General features: G+C 44.1%; 1 protein-coding gene across 2 annotated transcripts in view; it reads left to right on the forward strand.

Moving 5' to 3' along the window:
* The window catches only part of LOC119388129 (hemicentin-2), a 282,504-nt gene that overhangs the window by 219,188 nt on the left and 39,707 nt on the right, over positions 1-23,609 (forward strand). For both annotated transcript variants that reach the window (XM_037655779.1, XM_037655778.2), the window contains exon 2: positions 5,843-6,036. In XM_037655779.1, the coding sequence (XP_037511707.1) occupies positions 5,843-6,036 (194 nt within the window). The remainder of the gene's footprint in view (positions 1-5,842; positions 6,037-23,609) is intronic.

The following is a 23,609-nucleotide window of genomic DNA, read 5'->3' on the forward strand; positions in this document are numbered from 1 at the left end:
TCGGGCGTTAAACCACAGATAATGTTATTATTAGCGCATGGTTCCTGGTTAATATTGATTACCCGGGTATTTTTAAAGCAGCGTGCATGACTTCTACTATGCGGACTTTCCTGACATTTTTCCTCTCGCGGAATACTTCTGTAGCCTGAATGAAATGTGTAACCTCTCTCTCTCTCTCTCTCTCTCTCTCACACACACACACACACACACACACACACACACACACACACGTGTATGGGCCTCTTCACAACCTCTGTCTTCGTGGAAATCGGCGCCATGATTTATACTAAACCAAGATCGTTTGCATGCCTGTCTTGTCGTGATAGGCTTTCCCTTCCTTAGTAGTGCAAAAAAAGAAAAAGTGCTATTGACGAACCGGGCTCGTCCTTGTTCGTTTTTTAACAAAGCCCGTGGACGAGCCCAGCTCGTCCATGACACAGATTAGGTTAAATTAAAACATCTAGAACGCGCGTTTTTTTTTTCCAGCTTATCATTTTTTCGTTTTGAAAGATAGCCCATCGAGACGCTGTACAATTCTCTACCATTGAGATCGGCCTACATTTTATTAGCAGAACAGCCTCCAGCACTTTCCTAGTTCTCTAGTGTAGCCGACTGTACCTCCAAGGTAGAAGCCCGACTATAGTGCCATCACACTGCAGGAAAAGCAAAGGAGCATGGCGCTCACCAACACTTGAGCTTTACTGTTCAATGGTATCGATCCACTAGACTATTATTGCTCACTTAATTTGGTGGACGTTGCTACTTTTCAAATTTTACTTTAATTTATAAGTTCGTTTCTCGGCCGCAGCCTCCATGCACGTTCCTGCTCTGATCAAATGCTGCCTAGTATAGCGGCCAATCCCTCACAGTAAATGAGCAGAATGATTCTTGGAACAATCAGGTTATAACAAAATGAAATTCCTGTCTCCTTTGTTCTGTATGAACAAATGCTGTTTCCACAACTAAAGCAGACGCGCACACATTTCCTATCTAAAAGGCACCACGATAATGCGTTTGCTCATAGCCTAAGTCTTTTATGACCCTTTCTTTGTTTCGTTTTCATTCTATTTGTATTCCCTCCCTGTTGCGTCAGAAAATCTCATTAATTTAAGCTCCCATTAAGATATGTAACGCTAGCCGTATGAAATGCTAAAAACCCGCATCATTATCTCCCTTTTTAAAATGGCGTGCCGCTCGTGCGTCGCTGGTATATCGAGGGGTCTGTGTTCACGCACTCGCCTCTTCGTCGGCGCTGCTGCACAAATGGGCACGCTTCACGCTCGCGAAGCGTTGCGTCATGCGAGGGGAGCTCTTTGCTACGGATGAACGCGTCCAGACAAACGCGATCGTAGCCGTCCGACAAACAATTTTCTTCCCCCGCAGTAGAATATTACTTTATTTATTCGTTACGTCATTGCTCCTCTATAACAGTTCCAGGCGTTTCTTTGCATAGCGGAACATGAAAATAGGGAACAACGCGGGACCACCCTCGACACTGCTTCCCTTCTCCATCGAAAGAGACGGGGTATAGGAAGGTCGAGAGGGGTCGGTGGTGTATGCGATAAAGAAGAGAAGATGTGATCCCGCAAGTTCGCTTGAGTGACGTCCCGGGAGCAGGAAGCTGAGGCAGCATTCACCGGCAGTGCCGCTGCCGCACGTACTTAAGCCTTTCCTTCCTCCAGTCCACGGTGGCAGTGTTTCGATCAAGCAGAGGCTTCGGTGGTACGGCAGCAGCAGAGAAGCCAGTGGCAGCAGCAACAGCGAGGGCAGAGCTGGCAACCAGCTCTCTTCTCCGAAGCTGCGGCCTCGACAGCCGATGCCTTTCCGCTGCCGTAAAATTTCGAGGAGGCGTTCCTCTTCATCCACCATTCTGTCGCTCCTCCGTCTTCCCCCTCCGCTCTCTTGTCTCTCGCTATCGCACCCTGCGCTCGCGTTCGATATTATTTATTCAGCGATTATCCTGTTATGACGCGCCGTCCAACAATCTTCACTCAGCTTCGCTTACTTTTCCTCTTATTTTCTCGCTTTCCTGACACATTCGCGTATATTTTTTTTCATCGCGTTCCAGAATCTTCCAGGCATTCTCTTTGGCACTTCTTCTGCTTTCCCACTCGGCAGCGCTGCGTCTTTGTATTCTGTGATTTTGACGTTTTCGCGTTATCGCGTTTTGTTGCCGCCGCTGGGGGGCCCGAGCGAGGAGTGAGTGTTATCGGTCCTCTTCAAATCGTTTATGCGCGCGCGCACGCGAGGAGGCGCGAGCTTCCGTTCGATCTAAAAGGGAGAAGGCACCCCCCTTTAACAATAACGGATGACTCTCTCTTCGGGGATCATTGTTTAATTGAGAAGGCGGGTATTTCCTCGCCCCTTGGAGCGTGGCACCGCCAAGAAAATGTTTGCTTGGATCTCGGGCAAGTCGCTTTCCCGCTCGCTTGGCTCGTGTGTATTTTGCCGTCTCTTCTCTTTTCCGCTGTTTGCTGCGGCGGGCTGCTCGAAAGCAGTGTCGTTGTTGCTCTCTGTTCGCTCATTTTGTTTTGGCTGTGTCCCTCTCTATTTTAAACTTGACTCGCGCAATGTCCTTTGCTCTCTCTTTATTTATATATGACACGCGCTGTCCTGGCGACATTTGTTTTTTGTGCTGCGCAATCGGTCGTGTCTTTACAGCGGCGTGACCTCCTGCGAAAAAGGACATCCTTGCGAGAGGACAAAGCGATTAGCGATAAAGCAAAATAAAGCGCTGAGCTTCGTGCAGGGCGAGAAGTGCAATAAATTGCAAGAAAGTGACAACCACGCTGTGCTGGCCAAGGCGCGCGTGTCAAACGAAAGCCGCCAGGACATGTTTTTCTCTAATGGGCCCGACTCTGGCGCTGTATACTTCCTCTTCCAGCTTCTTCGGCTGTGTGGGCAAGAAACAGGAAAGGGTTACAAGTACGTCACGTACGGAAAGGGGAAACCGAATGTTGTAAAATGAAAAGCCTCGAGCTGCTGTAAGTAAAACCGCCAAAAAGCAGATATCGGAAAACAGAAGCCGTGGGGCTGCACTTTGCCCTCAATGAAAACTAATAGGAGCCGGCATGTCACGTTGGCATTCGTGCGTCGTTTATACTTGTTTGTGTTCTCGGTTTAGATTGTATAGCGTGTGCGCCGTGTCTTAAACATTGGAAGACGTCCTTTGAAGCTCCGGGATTTATCTCTTCCAGGGTATTTGCTGTTTTATCACGACGCTGTACAGGGGCCAGCGTGCAAAGCACCTAAGCCCCGGGGGTCTCATTTCATTCCCAGTCGTGTGAAAAGAGAGCAAAATGTTGCCTCTCATGCGTCTGGCGCAGAACACGAAGCGCAGCGAGGTGTTTGCTTTGCTGTTAGCTTTGATCGAGCTGTCTAGAAAAGGCTTCCTCGACTTCAGCGACTTCGAAACGTGCATCAGTACTCTCAGACATACTTGCCTTCACTGTATAGTGTTATAATTTTAACACGAAAATGTTTTATGCCGGGGTCCACCACGGCTCCACTGACGCATTTCCGTCACGGATATGACGTTGTAAAATATAATGACTAACATATCGCAAAGAAAAGCTATAAAAAAAAGTTCCGTCACCGGGAGTCGAACTTACGACCTCTCGATCGCCAGCGCGCAGCGCGAAACGTCTCTGCCACAGACGGCATGTTCTCTGCTATGCTAATGGCGAGCTATTTATGTACACCATTTGCCAGTGGCGGTACTCAGAGATCGGCGGTACAGCGTGGGCTCGAAGAGCACGCTTTAAAAGTCGTCCCCCACGCGGATTAGCGCGCGCCTCGACAGGGCGTGGTCGCTCGTGCGGGCGCTTATCTCGTGATCTCGGTGGTTTGTACGTCTTGCGCTCTGCCTGCAAGTTTCCGTTGAGAGCACGAAGGTCACCTCGCTCACTGCAGCGGCCGCTTTTGCGAAACGAGCGCGCTGCTCACACAGAAATAAGGTACAACTGTGACAGTTCCCGCTCATCCTGTGTAGGTTCGTTCCGCGCGTCCTTTCTGCTTCAGCAGCGCATTGCAAGGTTCGAGCGGCTTGTCGTTCTTCGCGTAACATTACAATTTGATGCTGCAGCAGTCATTCCTTCGCGCTTGGGGCGAAAGAATGCACAACAAACGCTCAACTACGTCTGTGAAGACACGTTTCACTTGCGTGTTATACCGATTCCTATGACAGAGGGATCAGCCATGTTTTTTACATTAAGTTCTGCTCATGGTCTGTGATGATGACGCTTTGTGAAATACGCACATACGAAGCGCTACTATTTATTAGATACGGCTTAGTGGAGCGTTCAGTATTACATTGATTGCGCAGGTTTACTTACAGTGCGCTAAAATTTGCAAGCTTTGCGTCTTTGTTGTGCAGTGGAACACGGGCAACAGTGCGAGCACGCCGAACGGGGGTTCTAATGCACCTAATTTTAAGCCTAGTCACCGCGGGGACTCAGAAAGCTTCTTAATAATCTGCGATCCAGCGTTGTTATGACGTACAGACCTTGGAATTGTAGAGTGCGGTACTGTATATTTGTTGAAGCGCAAGCTTCTCAATAAATCCTACCTTATTCAGAACCTCCTTCTCAATTTCATTGTCATTCTACGGGAACATACATTGTAAACAATATCTACATTCTTCGTCACCATATTATTTGTAAACCTCATATTTCATGTAAACTTTCTTACATGAGCAAAATGCCCCTTATATATATATATATATATATATATATATATATATATATATATATATATATATAGTCACAGTGATATATGAATTGGTATGTGTGTGCTGAATTGATTAGGAAACAGAACGAATGCCTGGGCAATGCCTTTAAGCCCAAAAGAAGCCGGGAGGCATGTGTTTTCTTATCCAGCTCCCGCAGCAGCCAGTGCTTAACCATAACACATTTCATCTTTTACTTCCATATAGTTAAGGGTCAAGGCGGCATGCTTTTGCAATCGCCGTCGCCGTGATGCTATATATAAAGCCCGAGGGCAATAAGGTCCTATCGCGCCTCACGCACCGTATGCTGTGAGTGCGAAAGATAGGGTACAAATAAGAGCGGAGAAATATCGCAGCTTGATGCACAGTCATCCCGAGCGTCACAAACACGCGAGTGCCAGGTGACCGAACGTCTCCTCCTCTAGCTAGCTCGGCCGTGGCGGCTCGTCCGATGCCGTGCTAGTGGCGGATAACTAGAAAGGGATTTAGGGGTAAAATCAGACTAGGACAAGACTGAGAAACACACAAAAAACATTTTCTTCATGCTTCTCAGTTCGCGTCTTATTTTGCGGCCCAAACCCTTTTCAGATCAGTTCACGTGGGTTTGTGTGCACATTTCAGCATGCTCGGTAATTTGATTGGTAAACAAATATTTACAGCAGTGTATACAGCAAATAATAATACAATTTTACTTTGTGTGATTGTAGAGTGCATTCCTAACGCTGTAAACGGTTGGCATTTTTAAGAAAACGATGAGTTTCTTCTCTTTTATTGATATTCGATGTTTATAAAGTGTTGATGCTTTTATTCGGCGCCGGCTACACCTATTCCTAGTAGCAAGCAAATAACTATGGCTGAAAAGATGGAGAAAATAAGCAACGGTACCTTGAAAACATAGCCAAGTCATATAAACAAATAGGTTGGCTTAATGTGCAATAAAACACTTGTTAAGAAGCAGGTGTTTACTTTCCCTTATGTCGCTGACCCTGCACATCACGACGCTTTATAAAATATTGCAGTTTAATGATACCGAAGCTCGGAGAGAATTACTTCTTTTTATGCACCTTTGACGCGCCTCTTGACTTTTTTTTCCTCCTGATGATGGCATATTTTCAGGACTGGCCGAGATGCACAGCCGGTCCAAGCATTACTCACACCGGCTGCGCTCCGGGGCCGGAAGGTCCGCCAGGGCTCCCGACCCGTCCGAGCCATCGCCCTACTTCGACAACAGCACATCGAGGAATGTCACCACGAGCGCTGGCAAAGCAGTCTTCCTGCCTTGCAAAGTGCGCCATCTTGGCGACAGAACGGTCAGTGCACGCAAATGTATATAATACTTCCCTGTAACTTGTACGCGCACACATCACTATGCAAGAAAAAAGAAGTACAAACACTCGCGTTTATTATTGATACAATGTATCGCCTACAGCGACAGCGCAACTGCCTAGCTCAACACAGGCAAGTAAGTTCTTTACACGGCACTCTCCTATCCCGTCCATTTTTATAATTTCTTTGCATCCGGCGAAGCTTCCGGATCGCCATCGAGCACTGGAGCGAACATTTGCAAAATGTCAGTCTCATTTGCATGGTGTAGGGATGATGCAATGTCCTGTATACATTGGCTTAAATTTTAAATTAGCGCGGAAGAAAACAAGATGTTCACATTCCAAGAGGCACCCAAACAGACAGACAGACAAACAAATAAACAAACAAACAAACAAACAAACAAACAAACAAACAAACAAACACTGCGGTGTTACTTTTTACGTCAATAAAAAAACAAACATAACGCACGTGTGTACATAAAATATCATTTAGATAACGTAATGTAAATTATTCGTGGTTATAATTCGACCCCCTTACAGAATTCTGCTATATCATTAGAAAGATTCGCTACCTCATTGACTGCTACCCCTTTAAGTATGGTCATTCTTTTTATCTTAGTTCAATGGTGCGGAGAAATCACTGCCAAAAAAATTATTGCTATCACTTTAAACGTCATACGCCAAATGTAATGATATTTGATGAGGACGCTTTTACTCTCTTAGTTTATTAATGGAAAAATTACTAGCTATTATTTAAATCATGATGTTCGCTTTTTAAGGTTATACGCACGGTGCCATAGTTTGATCACAATTTGTATTTACAGCTTTTTTGCTGGCTATTTAAGGCGTAGCTGTCTACTTAAGTTACAGCTTTACGAAGGCCGCACTTATCATAAAATAAAAAAGGGACCACTGCGGTGTTACTTTTTACGTTAATCGGAGTGAGCATGCTCATAAAGAAGAACCATAATCATCAGCAAAGAAGAACAAAAATAAATATATGTAAGATATTATTTACTTTACCCCGCCTAAATTATTGCATGAACCGCAACGTAGCAGCGGCCGACAGGATAAAAATTTGCATAATTTCGCACATTGCTTTTTTGTTCCGCTTTAGGCTGCCCCAACCCCTTAAACGTTTCACTGCTTCCTTTATTCTACGTCGTCGTTTTTATACGGTTCGGATACGCCATGTGTTTCTTTTGTTTCGATTTGAAACCGTGCTGCCAAAACGCGAGAGAAGGCTCAGCCGTCTTTTCGATAGCTTAGTGCTTAATCAGAGTTTGTCCAGGAGCATCAAGACAAATGATCTGCATCTGAGTGGCTGAGCCCAGGGTGGTTGTCTTGTTATTGCAACGTTATCCTTTACGCATTTATTATTAAGTGTCGCTCATATTTTCGTTCTAATTCAGTATTGCGAAGAATGACCTTTTGTAATTAATCTAGGATTACTGCGTTCATTTTATCCCTTTTGAAGACAGAGCGAGAAACATAAAAAAAGATATCAGGAATAGAAAACTAACAGAGAAAGATACTCTCGTATTCTTTTTTGTCTTCAGGCAGTCGAGGATAACTGAGGATAAACTAATCTGGCTGCTTGTTATCAACCTGTGCAGATAGTGTAGCAGACCATTAGCGAATGGCTAATGAATCATGGGCTTATGCCGTAAAGGCAGGGAATGCAGCATATTAGTACAAACAGCGGCGCCGCAGAAATAGTATAAATAAGCTAGCAAAAGAGCTTTGATTTTGTGTGTGCGCGTTTATTTAGGTAGCAGCCGCGACTTGTGCTGCTCGGTTACTTATCGGAGCTAGTAGAGCACAAAAAAAAAAAGAAACGCAGGTCACAGAAAGCTCCTTATTCGGAAATTTCCTTCAGCTTAAAGCTGCCATTGATTCGAATGTCAGACGCGAACGTGACTAAAGAAACATGACTGGCGTCTTCGGCATATTTTTGTAAGGTAGGCCGGCGCTTCATGTGGCTGACTTCACAATGTGAATTCGAAGTGAAGCACATTTCGTGGTACGGGGGTAAATGTTTACACGCGTATAAGTGTCTCCTATTACTAAGTCCCGTGTACTTGCGTTGCACTGGTTGCTCTCAAGACTGGTAAAACCAAGGAGCTTGAAAAAAAACTTCTGGAGCCGACGACCGCCATATTGCTCCAGGCAGAAAACGTGTGGGTCGTCGCTTGAGCTCGCGCGGAAGTTCCACAGATGGCAAATTTCTCCATTCTTTTGATGACAAGCGGGTGTTGTGGATGTATCATTTTTTGGACTGCGATCCACTCGATAACCACATTTACAATGTGTCGAAGACTGCCAAGCTGTACATAAAAAACGCCGGGCCTGCGCGCAGCACAGTCACAGCGAAAGCTGGAAGAGCGGCCTTTCTAGATCCCGTTCTAAACTCTCTTGGGGGAACTAATACAAGTACACTTGCAAGGTACCCACTACGCCGCAAATCATAATTTTTGTGAAGTACGGAAGCAATCACTATGCCATTATTCGTCTTTCTGCGGTAAGCGAGGTACCCGCTGCATATCTGTAAGGCATTATGTGAACTTTGTTGATGCTGCCTGTGGTTGCTGGATGAAGAATTATGGCTGAGCCTTTTGTAATGGATTTGAAGCAATTAACGATCCGGTTACTCGTTGCGCAATTAGCATTATGTGACGCCTGGTGGTTATTTTACTCTTCTGACACGCTATATTACACATTTAACGCATTTCCTTGCACGACATGACGCCTGTAAGGATGTTTATGCAAAGGAGTTCCAGTCACTAGCCTGGCTCTGTGGTAGAATACTCGACTCCCATGGAGAGGACCGCGGTTCAAATCCCATATGAGCCTGTTGATTTTTATTTATTTCATTTTTTTTACTTCTCGCGATAGTAGTTACGGACACCGGCGGCGGCAGCGGACAACCACCCCACAGCCGTTGTGATCTGATAACAGCTTTCGCTGTAAAATCAGGCTTCACCACATTTCAAAAGAAATCAACCGGAAGAAAATTCGGCAGATCTCACGCGTTGTGGAAATCTGTTTCATGCGAAGCACTCAGCGAGTACTTCTATGCTGTATTTTATGGCTTTGAGCCAAGCGTTACGAGATGGATCAACGTGTCTTTGTAAGTGCAGTAGCTGTGTCCACATTGTGGGCTTACCAGGCACGTCGACAACACTGGCGTTTAAAGGGTAACTCATGGTGCAGCCTAACGCCAGCCCTCACGTAAGAGTACATAGCTCAGTATTATCGAAACTAAGTGCACATTATGGTACAACCATGTGGATATGATACGTAACTTTCGTTAATGTATTCCTCTGGGTCGAGCAATGCTTCAATATAGCTTGCTGAAACAGAGGAATACAAATGTGATGTTTATTACACTGCTATAAAAGCGGAGCCAACACTGGAACCAAAGACGTTAATCTGATATGACGCCGGTATCGTAGGAGTACATACGTACTGTGTATTGCTTTCTTGCAAAATTACATGGCCAGCACCACAACCACACTTGACGTTGCACCGCTGTTACGCCTGCATAGGCTGCTTTTCCAAACTGTATACATGACGTGCCTCTGTGGTAGAATACTTGATTGCCACGCAGAATGCTTGGGTTACATTCCTGCTGTGATCTTAATATTTATTCTTTCCATTCGTCGGGTCAACGCTCCCGATGTCGGTTTTTCTTAACGCTCTCGCATTTAAAGTACCAATGTCTGTTTTCGCCGTTCCTGGGTAGATATAAACTGTCAATCACATGTGGCGCATACCCGTACACCACGGCCAGTGGTAAACGGCTATGTGCCACACGTGTCTGGAGGAAAGGGTTTGACGACCTACGCGACAGGATTTTCCTGTTATTCATGTCATGATACGACAGCCATATCCGTCAAATCCTCTTACCCTCCCATGCCGATCTTGGTCTACACCAAGTTAAGGAGGCGATCATGAGAGCACCTCGGCGTAGGTGGCTAGGTAGATAGATTCGTAGATAAAAACGCTGAATGTGCCAAAGGTTCGCTAAGAAATGCCTAGCATTTAAAAATCCCAGAGGGGAGTAAAACGCGGCTGACAATTAAGGACTGTTATTTTTTTAAAATTTATAGACGAGTGTAAACAAGAGCTGCAGCAAGCTAGTCAATTAATCTGCTTTCGCATCTCTTCTTTTTGCTGTGTTTACTTTTTAAGGGTGCGTGTTTCATATGGTTAGTTTCGTGATTGTCTGCATTATGCGTAAACCAGAGCTGCAGCAAACTGGTCAACTACTTTGCTTTTGTATCTTTTCTTTTGCTGTGTTTAGTTTTTCAGGGCGCGTGTTTCATACGGTTAGTTTCGTGACTGTGTGCATTATGATGCATTTTGAAGTTATTTTGGATTTGTTGCTTTATCGATTCACGTATAAACCACATTGTATATTCTTGTTTTTTTCTTTTGAAGTTGTGTAAAAGCCGGGGGTGAATAAAATTCTATGTACCACTTATTAACTCCTCCATGTGCTTCATTTCGGGAATGCTGGAAGCGAATTCTACGTGTTATCAGGCACGCTTCAGCCCATGTATAATGGTGTAAAAAACTGCCTCCTTCAATCCTGCAGGACAACAAAAAAATTCGGCCAAATAAGTGACACTAACTATCCAGTTCTCACGCTGAAACGCCCCCGCGGAAGCTCACAATTACGCTGTCCGCGCTCAAGCTGCGCTGCCTCTTGCCCGGAGCAAAATGGCTGCCAACCGGTTTCCCAGGCTTCACCCGCTCGCGTGGGCGCGTATAGGGGACCTCCACTCCAGAAGTTTTTTTTAAACCTCCTTGGGTAAAAGCAGCTACATAATGCCTAATGCCGCTTCTTTCAATGAACGTAATGAGGAACGGTTGGATAATTTACTAGCAGTAGCAATGCTCCCCTTTTTTAACAGCGGAGCGATTAAAAAAGGGACATTTTAACTACTGTTAAATAGGGAGGGAAATAGCTGTTTATGCCAGCCGTCCATCGTAATCCGCGAAGAGAAAAATATCATCATCATGAACCAGCACGCGGTATCTTCGTCCTCTTCTTCATCTTCTGCTTCGCTCAAGCGGATGGGAAAGGAAAGTGAAAGTGAGGAGAAGAGAGGTGAGGGTCAGGAGGAGGGAAATGAGGAGGAGAAAGAGTAAAGCATAGCATTGAAAGAAAAAGAGAAATATAGAGAAAGAAAGGGAAGAAAAAACAGAAAGAAAAATAGGTAAAAAGAAAGACGAAGCGAGAAATAAAAAGAGGGAGAGAAAGCAAGTGAAGAAGGAGAAAGAAAGATTGAAGGGGCGAGAAATAGAAAGAAATACATAGAGAGAAAAGAAGAAATAGAAATAAACGAAGTCAAAGACAGAAAAAACAGAGAGAAGAGAGAAAAACAAAGAAAGAGAGGAAGAAAGAAAGAGAAAGACAAAGGGAAACAAAGAAGGCCGCCCAGCTCCGCACTTCCTTCAGGCTTGGCACAAATAGCGCGAAGCTGACTTTTTTTTTTTTTTTCGTCTGGGCCAGTGTCTCAGACTGAATGCCTGTGTCATTGTTTTCAACTGGCCAATATCCCCGTGCAACTATCTTAACGGATACGTTGTTACGACGAGAGGGTGGACAAACAGAAAATAAGGAACAGGAAAGAATAGAGTAATTGTTGAAATCATACCATTTCGTGTATTTGCTTAAGAGGAACCTTTAACTCCAGGGCTTCTGCCTAAATTCATGGGAGCGCAGACGTACTCTTTGTCAGCAACCATTGCACCGAGTTGAGACTAACTTTCAAGACTTTTGCGAACTCTTTGTAAACATTGTACTATTTCGACAGTATTGAAATTGATGCGTCAGCTTTGTATACTTTAGACGCTCTCACAAATTGAGTTTGAGATATTGCATTATCACTTCTTGGGGATGACATGTGTATTTGTAAATATATTTCTGCAACGATATCTGAATGTGGCCAATTTCTGGCCGTTTTTATTCGGTGTCATAAATGAAAATTTGCTTGGTATAGTAAATAAAGTTTAACGTGCTCTCACAAGTGCAACTGTATTTTTTTCATATTGCCCAAGCTGTTGTCATGAAAAGATCCCTGTTTTTGTTTACACAAGCTTGAACAAATGGCGCCAAATTTGACTTCTAGATAGACATTAATTTCGATTAAAGCGTTGTCTTATTGTCGCAAGTAGTAATATGGTGTTCCTGCATTGTCGTCCTCCGTTTAACAATTAGTGCGAGTGCGTCAGCGAACGAGCATGATCTTTGGCTGATTGGGAGTTCTGTCTTATCTATTATCAATTGGTTTCAGCTCTTGTTTGGATCCCGAACAAGCCCCTGTTGTATGACAGATCCAGCTTTCTCGCCACTTGCAGATATGACTTCCTATTCTGGGTGCATTGAAATTTCGACTGCATGAAATTGCTTTGCTTTAGCGTATACTCTTCGGTTGCTCCTTCTTCTCATCGAGTATTCTGATTTCCTCCACATGAGTTACCATTTCACTGCCATGTTCGATGCTACCTTCGTAGGAGTCCCGACAGAGGAGATGTCACCGTCATTAGACGCGCTGTCGGCTGATAAGAATTCTTCGCCCAGTCGAGCTCATCTAAGCAGTTCTACATGTACTCATACTTTGATTTCAATCATATGCAACTGCTTCCCGACCTCTACTAGCATCTTCTGTTTGCTCGTTGTTTGCTTTTAGGAGTATTTTTGGTTTGTTTGCTTACGTCGTCGCGGCCTTAGTTTGAAATGTCGCATTGCGGCGCTGTTCTTTGTATCTCGTATGGCCGTACAGTGCTCCCGTTTTTCTAGCGGTTTCATTCTGTTCCTTCCTCTTTCGCGCAGAATTCTCTCGGTGCGCGCGTACCTTTTTAGGCACTGAAGCTCGTCCTCGATCTTGCAAGAGGGCGCGCGTGCGCGCAGCGCCACATCTTCCTCTAGCATTGAGAACAGCGCGTGTTCCCGCATCGTCAAAGCATTATTATTCAGGCTGCACTCCAGGCCCTACCGGCGCGGCTTGATTCCGGCCCGGAATACATGCGAGACGCAGTGAAACTGCAGTTGAGCACTCGTCAAAGTCGAAATAAAGAAAGGAACGGAAAGTGAAAGTGAAGGAAAGGAAAGGAGGCGAAGACAGGAAAAACCAGGAGACAGGCAACGGAAACCTCCATGAACTGTGTCGCTCGTGCAGTCGTTGTATTTGTATTCGTATTGTATTGTATTTGTATATGTTCTTTGTATTTCGGTGCTCGACTCTTGCGTCGTAGCACGAAGGCGGAGGAGGAAAAAAGGACGCGAGGCGGCACGAACTGCGGATGTTAAAGTAGCATAAAGTGTAACTTCTATCAACGAAGCCAGCGTGGAACACTCCGGAGAAAGCGGCGTTGTAAGTAACCGCAAAAAGAAAGTTGGGGAACAATCGCGCAGTCAGCTCCGAGGAGTTTAGGTTCAGCTACACCGCTGCGGTGTGACAGTGGCGCCGGCCTTCGAAGCTCCATTGTTGTGATCGAAGCACTGTCGCGTGGGTGCGTTCTCTTGCTGCATGCACCTCTCCCGACGCTTTGTGTGGCGGCCTAATGGTGGCTGGAGGGCTCGTTGGTTTTTGAAAGAAAGCTTTCTTTCACCCTGGAAACGGGTGCGCAGACAGTCTTGTTACAACCTCTTTGGGCATAAAGAAAAGAAATATGAAGCGAGATGCGCACGATGCGGTTGCTGGTCGTGGTATGATGCGCATGTTTAGGGCTGAGCTTACCGAGTAACAAGCTGCGAGCACGGTACTGTGCGCACGCAGGCGTTTCGGCAAGTAGAAGAATACGCTTTAGCTGTGCGCCTAAGTTTGCAGCGGAGCAGTACGTTAGTTTTGAATGACAAGTAGATTAACTTTTGTGGGAATATATGAGAGTGCTTTTCTTGTAAGGCAATGTGAAGCTATGAAAACATGGTTTGTGAGTTCGATGCACTTCTCACATTTATGCTCTCACGACAGGCATCTTCGGGGACATTGTAATATCTGCCAGTATTGAATCATTTGGGGATTTTTGCGCAGTATCTGTCGTATAACAGAGGCGGTGTTCTTAAAGGCAATGTTAAACTAGTACCTAATCTGACGCATATTGCTCAATACCTTTAAATAATAATGCTAATGCTGCAAAACCTAGCTCACGATGAACGCACCTCATCAATGTTCCTTGCATTGTTGCAGTTATTTAAAGTCAATGTTACCTTTGTTACCTTTTTCAGCAATAATGCAAATAACAATATTATTTGAACACATCGCCGAATATTAGCATATTTCTAATGCAAAGTAAAAAGTCTGAGATGCCCCTTTGCCCCTCTTTTTTTAAATAATGTATTTGTTACGTACCAACAGCATTTCTGTTTCAGATAAATTGTGTCCTTCTTGCACCAGTACGTTAAGATGGAACATTAACACCAGTATGATGATCTGATAAAATTAGCTACAGCCTCAGAAGAATCTTGGAAGTTCATTAAGAACTATAGCCTGCGGTAGTTATCAACGTATACTACATCTGTGTATGCATGTGAAGTGTTTCTTCCTTGGATGCACCGGATACTCAAATGTATAATTACTTCTGAATATCCTACACATCAATCCGTGTCTTTCAGGCAGGGTTGGTAATGAGGCTCAGCATCTATGGCTACTAGAAGTAAAACAACATTGTTCAGTGACCATCTAGTTCGATGACCACAATACGTGATCTATTAAAGAGGAACTTTCTGTAGTGACATAACTGGCATTTGTATGCATTCGCTCACGGTTATTTCTTCTATATAGTTCTCTCTTTTTGACCGCTGCTATTGCTTTGACCTTAGCTCCTCAACGATTTCTTCGGGCATTTCTCACAATAACTATTCTCTCTTTCTTAATTCATCAGCAAAACTGGAATTGTACTCAAAGGAATTTCTGATCAAAAGCAGCTGATAAAAATGATATGATTCCTCTTATTCGCATTTCTTGCCGCCTTTTATTCCGGTCCTTCTTTACTATGTCTTTTTTTTATCAAGCTATTTTACTATTTTTTTATCAAGCCACCCAAGCTTTTCTCAAGTGACGCGCCGAGTACTGTGCACCAGCCGCCCTCCCTCTTCCTGTCTCTTGCGGAGCCGAGTGTTCACTTTACCTCATAACGGCTGTGTCGGCTAACGCTTTGCCTGGCTCTATGAGTATTGTGTTTTCTTTTTCATTTTTTTTATTTGCGGGCACTTCGCGATCACGCAACAGTATCGCGGCGCGCTTGGTGCTGTTCTTCGGCGCGACCACTTCCGCTCACTTGATGGATGGGGCCAGGCGCGAGTGTTTTGAGTTACTAGCTGCGTCTAGGTCAGCCCTTGCGCAATTGGTCCCTCTTTATAGGACGTTTATCAACATTTATAGCTGTACATCACGCTAGCCATGCTGCATTGTTGTTTTGTCTCTGCTCGACGTTTTTCTGTGAAGACTGTATCTTTGCTACCACGTCGAACAATGCAGCGATATGCATTACTCCCACTGGACGAGTGAAATGTGTTTCAAGGGCAACGATGAAGAAACGGCATGTGCTTTAGAGCTCATTTTTATTGCGATAGCAATTATATGGACAGTCTCGGCTGATTTTTGCCGTCGCCGTCGCCGTCGCCGCCGTCATGCTGCGTATATGTATAAGTATGTATATATACAACAATATCCCAAAGAAAAATAAATAAGAAAAATGCTTCCGAAGCGCGGAATCGAACCAGCGACCTCTGAATTCGCAGCGCGGTGCGCTAAGCACTGCTCCACAAAGCGTATATCCCTTAGGTAGCTAACGGCGAGCGTTATATACACACCCTTTACCGTTTGCAGTCCTCCGAGACGGAGGCGCGTATAAGCGTTTCTTCATTACCAGCGAGATGGCGCTAGGAGCGCGTCGGGCGTACTTAAAGGCGTCGGCCAGCTCTCTCGCTTCTGCAGGGAGAACCTTGCCCTTCCGCTGTCTGCTCGCGCGGGCGCTCGAACAAGCTACCGCAGTGTTCATGATTCTCAGCAGATAGAGCTATGTGGTAGCTCTCACCGCGCGTCGCGTACGTGTAGCTAAAAGCGTTTCAGATGTCGTGCACGTAACGTACGTGTACTTTTCACGTTTGCGTATGAGAAGTCCCTACGTACGTGAAATTAAAACTGTCAAGTAGCTGCCGGGTAGTGATGGACGCACGGTAGTTGCAGCGCGTCCATCACGGGCCGCTCTTCTTGCTATCGCATTCATTGCTTCGCCCTTGCGGCGAAACTGTGACTTTTTCTTATTATTCAACATTTATCTTACGTTGGCACCTCCAAATTGCCTTTCTAGATAAAAAAGCACCTTTTAAGATCACAGCAACATAAAAAAATAGACAAAGAGATTTTAAAGTTTTAAAAAGGTTGAGGGTAAAAAAGACAAACCATGGAAAGACGAAAGAAATAACCTAAGAAAGCTTCAGCTTTGCTGCCCCACAATGTGAGGAAGTTTTCTTGCTAGTGCGTTAACGCCATTCGGCTTTTAATCTAATAGAAAAAATAAAAGAAGATAGCCTTTGCGGTGGTACAGAGTGCTCGGATTACGGTGCTCGAGAGCTGACCCAAAAGACGCGGGTTCGCTCGCGGCTGCGTCGTTCACATTTCGATGGAGCGAAATGCTAGACGCCGTGTTCTTAGATTTAGGTGCACTTTAAGGAACCCCAGCTGGTCGAAATTCCTGAAGCCCACCGGTACGGCGTGCCTCATAATCATATAGCGTTTTTGGCAGGTACGACCTCAGAAATTATTATTCGAAAAAAAAAATATATATATATATAATGGCAAGTGGCGCGAGCTGTGTTCCAAATAGTAAGCAAGGTTCTTCTAGAGAAAGAGAAATCCATAAATATGCGCGTGTTTGATGGCCTTATGTCACAAAAGTCTAATTGCCAAGCTATTATACATTGTTGGTTGATAATTGATACTGAGTACAATAAAACTAAAAGCAACCTGTTTGCCCGTAAATAACCCAGTGCTGATCATTCGAGAGCCTATCTTCGCATTATTTTATGATTTAGGAAATAATATCAATTGAGCGACACACTGCGAGCCAGCATATACTCTATGTTAGCCACTATCGTCTTTTCTTATACTTACGTAGTCGTAGAACTCTGATCCAAAAGCTACAATGTATACTAAAAGGCTCTTTTGCTGTCGTGCGCTACGCAAGATTTAGCACTCAATGAGCGCTAACGCTTCTGCTTGTTCTGAGCCTCATTAATCAGCGCTGACAAAAATAACCGAGAACCATCAGTACACTTCGGTTGATTATTATTATTATTTATATGAAAAATCACTTGAGCACTACCACGCCAAAATATTTCCTGCCACTAAAAATGCATAATTCACTAATAAGTTCTAACATTCACCAGGTAGGATTGACATAGCCATACGTTATTCGAAGTAAACTTCCGGCGTTCCCTCATCCGCACCATTACATAATTAACGGAAGCTCGCAGTGTGTTATTGTCGCCCGTAATTGCTCCCATGCGGTAATATTAAAATGGCAGTGCCAATTTTTTGTATGTTCGCAAGAACGGCACATTCCCATCACGAAGGAAACCGGTCCCGCACAGTCTGCCTGACGAAGCAGTGGCGTCGACCCACTTTATCATAAGCCGTTCCCAGTCAGTGTGGTCTCGAGTTGTGTTACAACATACGGTGCAGCCTTGCATCGTACAGCATGGGCCAATAAAGACACCGCAGCAAGATATCGGAACGAAAATGCTAAAACATTGCACCAAGCAGGCCGGTCTTTCCGGGTGAAAGATTACGGCGACGCGTGGGAATTCAGAGAGCGTCATGGGAGCAGATTTCTAGCTCGCGTCATTTGTACCACGGCGCTCCCAGTGGGGACAGCTCGCATCTATTGTGCCGGCTGCTGCATTTCCACGCGAGATCTTTTGTCTTCCGTGATCGCTCTCGCAGACGGAATTTGTGGCCGGAGGAGCTGGTTTCTAATGGTGGGCCCCTGTCGGAGGACACGGTCCGCTAGCGCCAAAGCCGCAGCTCCTGCGCTGCGGCTCTTAGTGGCCACAGGCACAGATTGCTGTCCCACCACCCTTTCCTATTTCTACACACTCTCTGCAGTTGTAGTCATTTCTGGATAGATCTTTTTTTCTGAAATTAGGAAGTTTTACGAAATATAGCTCAAGCTGATCAGTGTAGGAAGTAATGTTTGGCGAGAATGTATTCTACAGCACGGTGTTCTTGCAGTGCAGCCGATAAATTTAACACCAGGAGACTTGCATCGGACTTGTTCATGTCTATAGGAAACGATTACTTGCGACAGTTACACAAAGTGGTACCCAATAATATAAGCTTGCTCAACAGCAAAGGCAAATAACACTATGATGTCCAGGTCATTTATTTATTTATTTATTTATTTATTTATTTATTTATTTATTTATTTATTTATTTATTTATTTATTTATTTGCAGATAAGTTGGGCGTGTTCATTTTGTGTTCTCTTCTTTATCGTTATAATTAAAGATATATTCTTTAGCATAACATTAATTCAATTCAGTTTATTATTTCACCACATGACATTGCATCTTTAACGACTTAAGAACATATAATTTCATTTTATCGTTTTTTTTTGCATTTAGAAACGTCCCCTGTGTAAAATGTCTCAGTTAAACATTTCACATGATATTCAGTCGTACAAGAAAACTAAGTAAACGAGTGTTTTGAATGAAAAACTTTCTGCCGGGGTACTGTCAGATATCTTGCAAGCCTTATTTGAAGTACGAGTAAATGCGAATAAATGCGCACGTCCAAGGACGGGCAGTACGCGATAAAGTACGGTAGTCAAAGCGTTGGTAGTAGGCGAGTAAATACGGTACACGCACGTATGCACACAGACAAGCTCTTCCTTAGAGAAGTAATCGAAGACTGCTGAAGTATTAAGTAAATAATAAATAATGTTTGAGTCATCGCCTGTAAAGCGTGCTTTGTCTGTAGGGCATGTAAGCAAGTGGAAGAAGCACAGTGGCAATGTAAAGCGCTTGAGTAGACGACGACAACAGAGGAGAACGCAGCATGAGCGCTACTAACAGATTTGTGGAATTATTATGCCACATTATGGCTAGATCGAAGTTCGGTACATCTGCTCCATCAAGCGCGTTATACCATTACTCAACTATTCATAGGCCCTACTGCTTTCTTATTTTTACGCCGCTTCGTACTAAAATTGCGTACGTAGAGCAATCAACCTGCGGGACAACAGGCATGCCTTTCGTACGTGAACGTTTGTTCAATAAAGTGCCACGTGGAGACGATTGTCCCCTACTTTATAAATCAAGGTTAATGGTGCGGAAGATATCGCTCCGAGATTCGTAAGGGCATGCAGTTGTCGCAAAATTTCAAGATAGATCAAATACTCGCAGCCCTGACAACGAATAATTCGTACCCATGCATGAGCTGATTGACGATCGCAACATTTGGATTTTCCGTAGTGGTTTGCTATTAGTTACCTTTGTGGCTACCCATAGCCTCGTCGTTGCTATGCTGCATAGCGTGCAGCCGCCTTTTTTTAATTATATTCATTTGGGCACTATCCGAATGCTGCAAATTACGATGTGCACAAACCCTTGCGCTGACCCTACGCACGTACTGCTTAAGAACATAACTGTCAGAAAGAAATAGTTATGAACATTTTTAGTGTGATAAATACAAGAGTTTTTGTAGGAAGTCTGTTTCGCTCATAGAGCGGCTCCAAGAGCTGTTCAGGCTTAGCGTACACCATTTAGAAAGTTGGAGCAGGATATTCGCCATTCATGTTGAACTTCTGTTAATATACTTGTATTGAAATAGTTTCATTTATTGCTTAATTGATATCGCGAAGTGTAATTAGAAACGACAACTCATCTTGTCAAATAAGTTAGACAAAATAGTGCCTTTGGTACGAAAAGGACTTCATAAAAAACAGCTTCTATTGACGACTGATATGGGCAAGCTAAGCACGCTTAGTTTTGGTGTCAAACCGCGTGATTAAGTGGAGTACACAGAGTCCTAAATTCAAGACACACACGAAAAGAGACAGCCGCAAGTACAAATGTACTAAAACACTGAGTGCAGTCATGTTAACTACACTAACGTCAGGACACGGAAGAAAACATACACTGAGAAGATGGCAAAAAACCAAGACAAGAAGGACCAAGACGTAAATTAATCAAGCCAGGATAAATAAAACACGCACAGTTAGCTTACAATAGACGATATATCCTGTTCTCAGTGTTTGCTGAGGATATCGCTCGCTTCCAGGATCCTCTGGAGGGTCATTAGCGCTCGCTTCTCGATGAATGTGTTGGCCATGGACCAAGGATATTTTCCAAGCTGTCGGAGTGGCTGTGCAAATATATTAAACCATGTATCAAGTGTCTTTCTGTATCGGTGCACGGACAATCTAATATGTGTTGTATATCCTTATCTTCGTGGCCTCAACTACATCGCGGACTATCAGTGCGAGATATTTTGTTCAGAATTTTTTTGTGCACGCGGTTCCACGCTGTATACAATGGACATGCGTTGCAAAGGGCTAGCTTTTACCATAGCTAGTTAATTTCGAAGGACTTCAAATTCAAAGCAGAAAGAGCTTGCATTAGAGTCGCCACGTAAGAACATATTTGAGCTTCTAAGGTATGACATGTTCATCAAACGTTAATATTTCGACGTCTGCACATGTGTGCTCCTGGGTGTTGCGAAAGTTCTTATTGCTCCGAGTGTGTGCACACTCTGAAAAATATTATGGCATTAGCTTACATCAGTTATTTAGTGATTAAAACAAAAGAAGAATTGTTCAGCTTGAACCTAACACACGTGTCAACTCTTTTATTATGAACAGATTACGTTATTTCTTGTTTAATGTTGACTGAACGTGAACGCTTTCTTAAATTAAAAAGAAAGCTCGATTTTAATTTTGTTCCAGCGCGTTAGGGTATCGTCCGTATCTTTGTTTCCTGACGTACAGAAAAAAAAAACCTCAAAAGTTAGCGCTTGAGAAATGGTTTCGCCATTTGCTTCGAAGCTTATCGTATGATTTTAACGGTACGAGTGCTTAAGGGAATGAATAAGAGGCTGCATGATATTGCGAGGTGTTCTCATTTATGCTAAATGACATAAAATTTTCATAACAAGGAGGGATAACTTGCTGCAACAGACTACTGACTGATTTTTAATACATTACGTTCTAAATTATTGTTTGGCAATCGATTAAAAAAACTAGGTTGTTTAACGAGGAACAATGTTTCATCAGTGCACGTTTGAAGAAAAGGAAAGCCTAGGCTGGCATGGTGCATTACGGTACCTTCTAAGTATGGAAGCTAATATGCGCCACAACGACGAAGATAGGAGTTCCTCACGTCAGGAAAGCTGTCTTTTCCCACATCGCAACTGTAATTAGCTATCGCGCTTCACCGTTATTTTTATCCTATTTTCTCTAAGGTCACGATGGAGGCGTCGCGATTTAGTAGCATCGCTAAGGTGTCTACTCACGTTGTTGCTGCTGTTCTTTTTTCCTATCTGTCCTTCTTTATGCCTCTCACTAAGGGGCGCCTGGAAGTTGTATCTTCGCGTGCGCACTCTCCGGTGCCGACCTGTCCAAGCAGTGCTCGGCCGACGTAATTAATTGCCGCTAATTAATTAGACGCTGTTCACCACTTGGCTGCCGCGCTCTTTCTGGCGCCGCGCGCCATCGCACCAGCGTGGTCGGATGCACAAACCTCATTAGCATGGAGCGCCTGCCCTTGCGAGCCTCTTTGCTATTTTGACCGAAACGTCTTGCCGCGAGCGCTTCTTCCGCTTCCCCGCTCACGCATCTGTAGCCGCCAGGTGTGAGAATCGCAACTGTCGCATTGCTATCGAACGCGGCGCGAGGCTTTTTATATGTGGGCGTTTGTGCCTATGCTTTCGTTTGCAGCCCTTAGCGTCATCAAAAAGTGATTTAGCGCACGCGCTAGCGGTAGTTATAAAGCTACGCATGCGCGAGCGCGAAACTGGCGTGGTATATGTGCCGTGCCGATGAACGGCAGCTGACTTGACGTACCGGAAGGTAGGCTAGCAAGACGCGCAGTCTATAAGGAGCATCAATGGCCTTGAGAGAAGACCGCGCTTCGTTAGCGTTTGTACTGAAATAATATCAACTGAAGAGAAGAGGAAGTCGAGGTGAAGAAAAAAAATTTAAAAAGACGAAAGCACCAAATGGCAATGGAATCACGCTCGTGGCGACACGTAGCGCAGTTCTGAAGCAAGAAACTAGGAGTTCCTGCCAGCTGTTGTCTGAATGGTAATACCTCTTTCAATTTTATCTTTATTTTTCAAAAACAGCGAGCTTGATAGTGTATATACGTTTAGCGCCTTCGAATCTTGGGTGTTAGGCTTCAGAAAGACATCGCGTATTTTGTACTGAGCTCTGTACTAAATATGAAGGTTGGGGTTCACTTAGAGAACAATTTCCACATGAACATTTCGTAACTGCATTTCAGCATAAAAGTCTTTGCGGCAATAGAAAAATAGCAGCCGATTTTTTTGGGTAAACCCGCAAAAATACTTAAAAGCCATGTGTATTTAGGTACACTTCTTACTTGTCGTGCGTGTTTCTCCAAGTTATTGTGTCACAGCCTAATAGATTTTGGACTGTTTTAATCCTGCTGCAGCTGCTGGTTTTTGAGTCAATAGTATTTAGTGTTATTTTTATTTTATTGCCGTAAAAGTACTGGGACAACGGGAGAGTTGGCCTAGTTGATTTGGCTTCGTTTTGAGACAGCACAAAAGACGAAAGACAAAGAATATTTATTAACACGAGCGCTGACAGACAACTGAGTGCTTTACTCAAAGAAAACAAAAAAAGAAGGAGATGAAAGCTCGTGTTGTTAAGCCTTCTTCTTTGTATTTCGTCTTTTGCGCTGTTTCACAACGAAGTACTGGGAATGAATTACTAAGGTAGTTCCGCGTAAGTACCCTCGACATTTGACGCCATTAAGTATTAAGCATCAGGACTGGCAGAGATAGTCTCTTGCCAACAAATATCTCAAGTGCAGATTTTTTAAATATTGGCTCTCTTCCATAACTCACAACTGTGATACCGACCCAGTATTTACATTTTTTTTTGCCGATGTTCTCACTAATTTTTTGTCTCTCCTTACCCCTTCCCCAGTGCAAGGTAATAAACGAGATGATCAGGTTCTGATTAACACGCATTCTTCCTTCAGACAGCGCAGCACACACGAAAGCCGCGGTAAGCGAATAATCATTAGCCGAGCATTTCTTCCTTGACTGACTTGCCTGTGAACGTCCTCATATCTCCCGTTATAGAGCATGCCTCTGATGCCTTTCGTATTTAGTTGCCCACTTATGTGCTATGTGGCCTGGATCTGTACAGGTTTGTTGATAAGGAATAACAAAAAGGTGTATGCCTAATGACTCCTTAACTATTACGGATTAATTAACAATTATGTCGAACACGAACCTGGTTCTCAAGCTTTTTCTATTGTAGCCTACAGGATAAAGGTTACGCTTGACATAGTT

The sequence above is a fragment of the Rhipicephalus sanguineus genome, chromosome 3 (genome assembly GCF_013339695.2).
Source record: "Rhipicephalus sanguineus isolate Rsan-2018 chromosome 3, BIME_Rsan_1.4, whole genome shotgun sequence".
Classification (NCBI taxonomy): domain Eukaryota; kingdom Metazoa; phylum Arthropoda; class Arachnida; order Ixodida; family Ixodidae; genus Rhipicephalus; species Rhipicephalus sanguineus.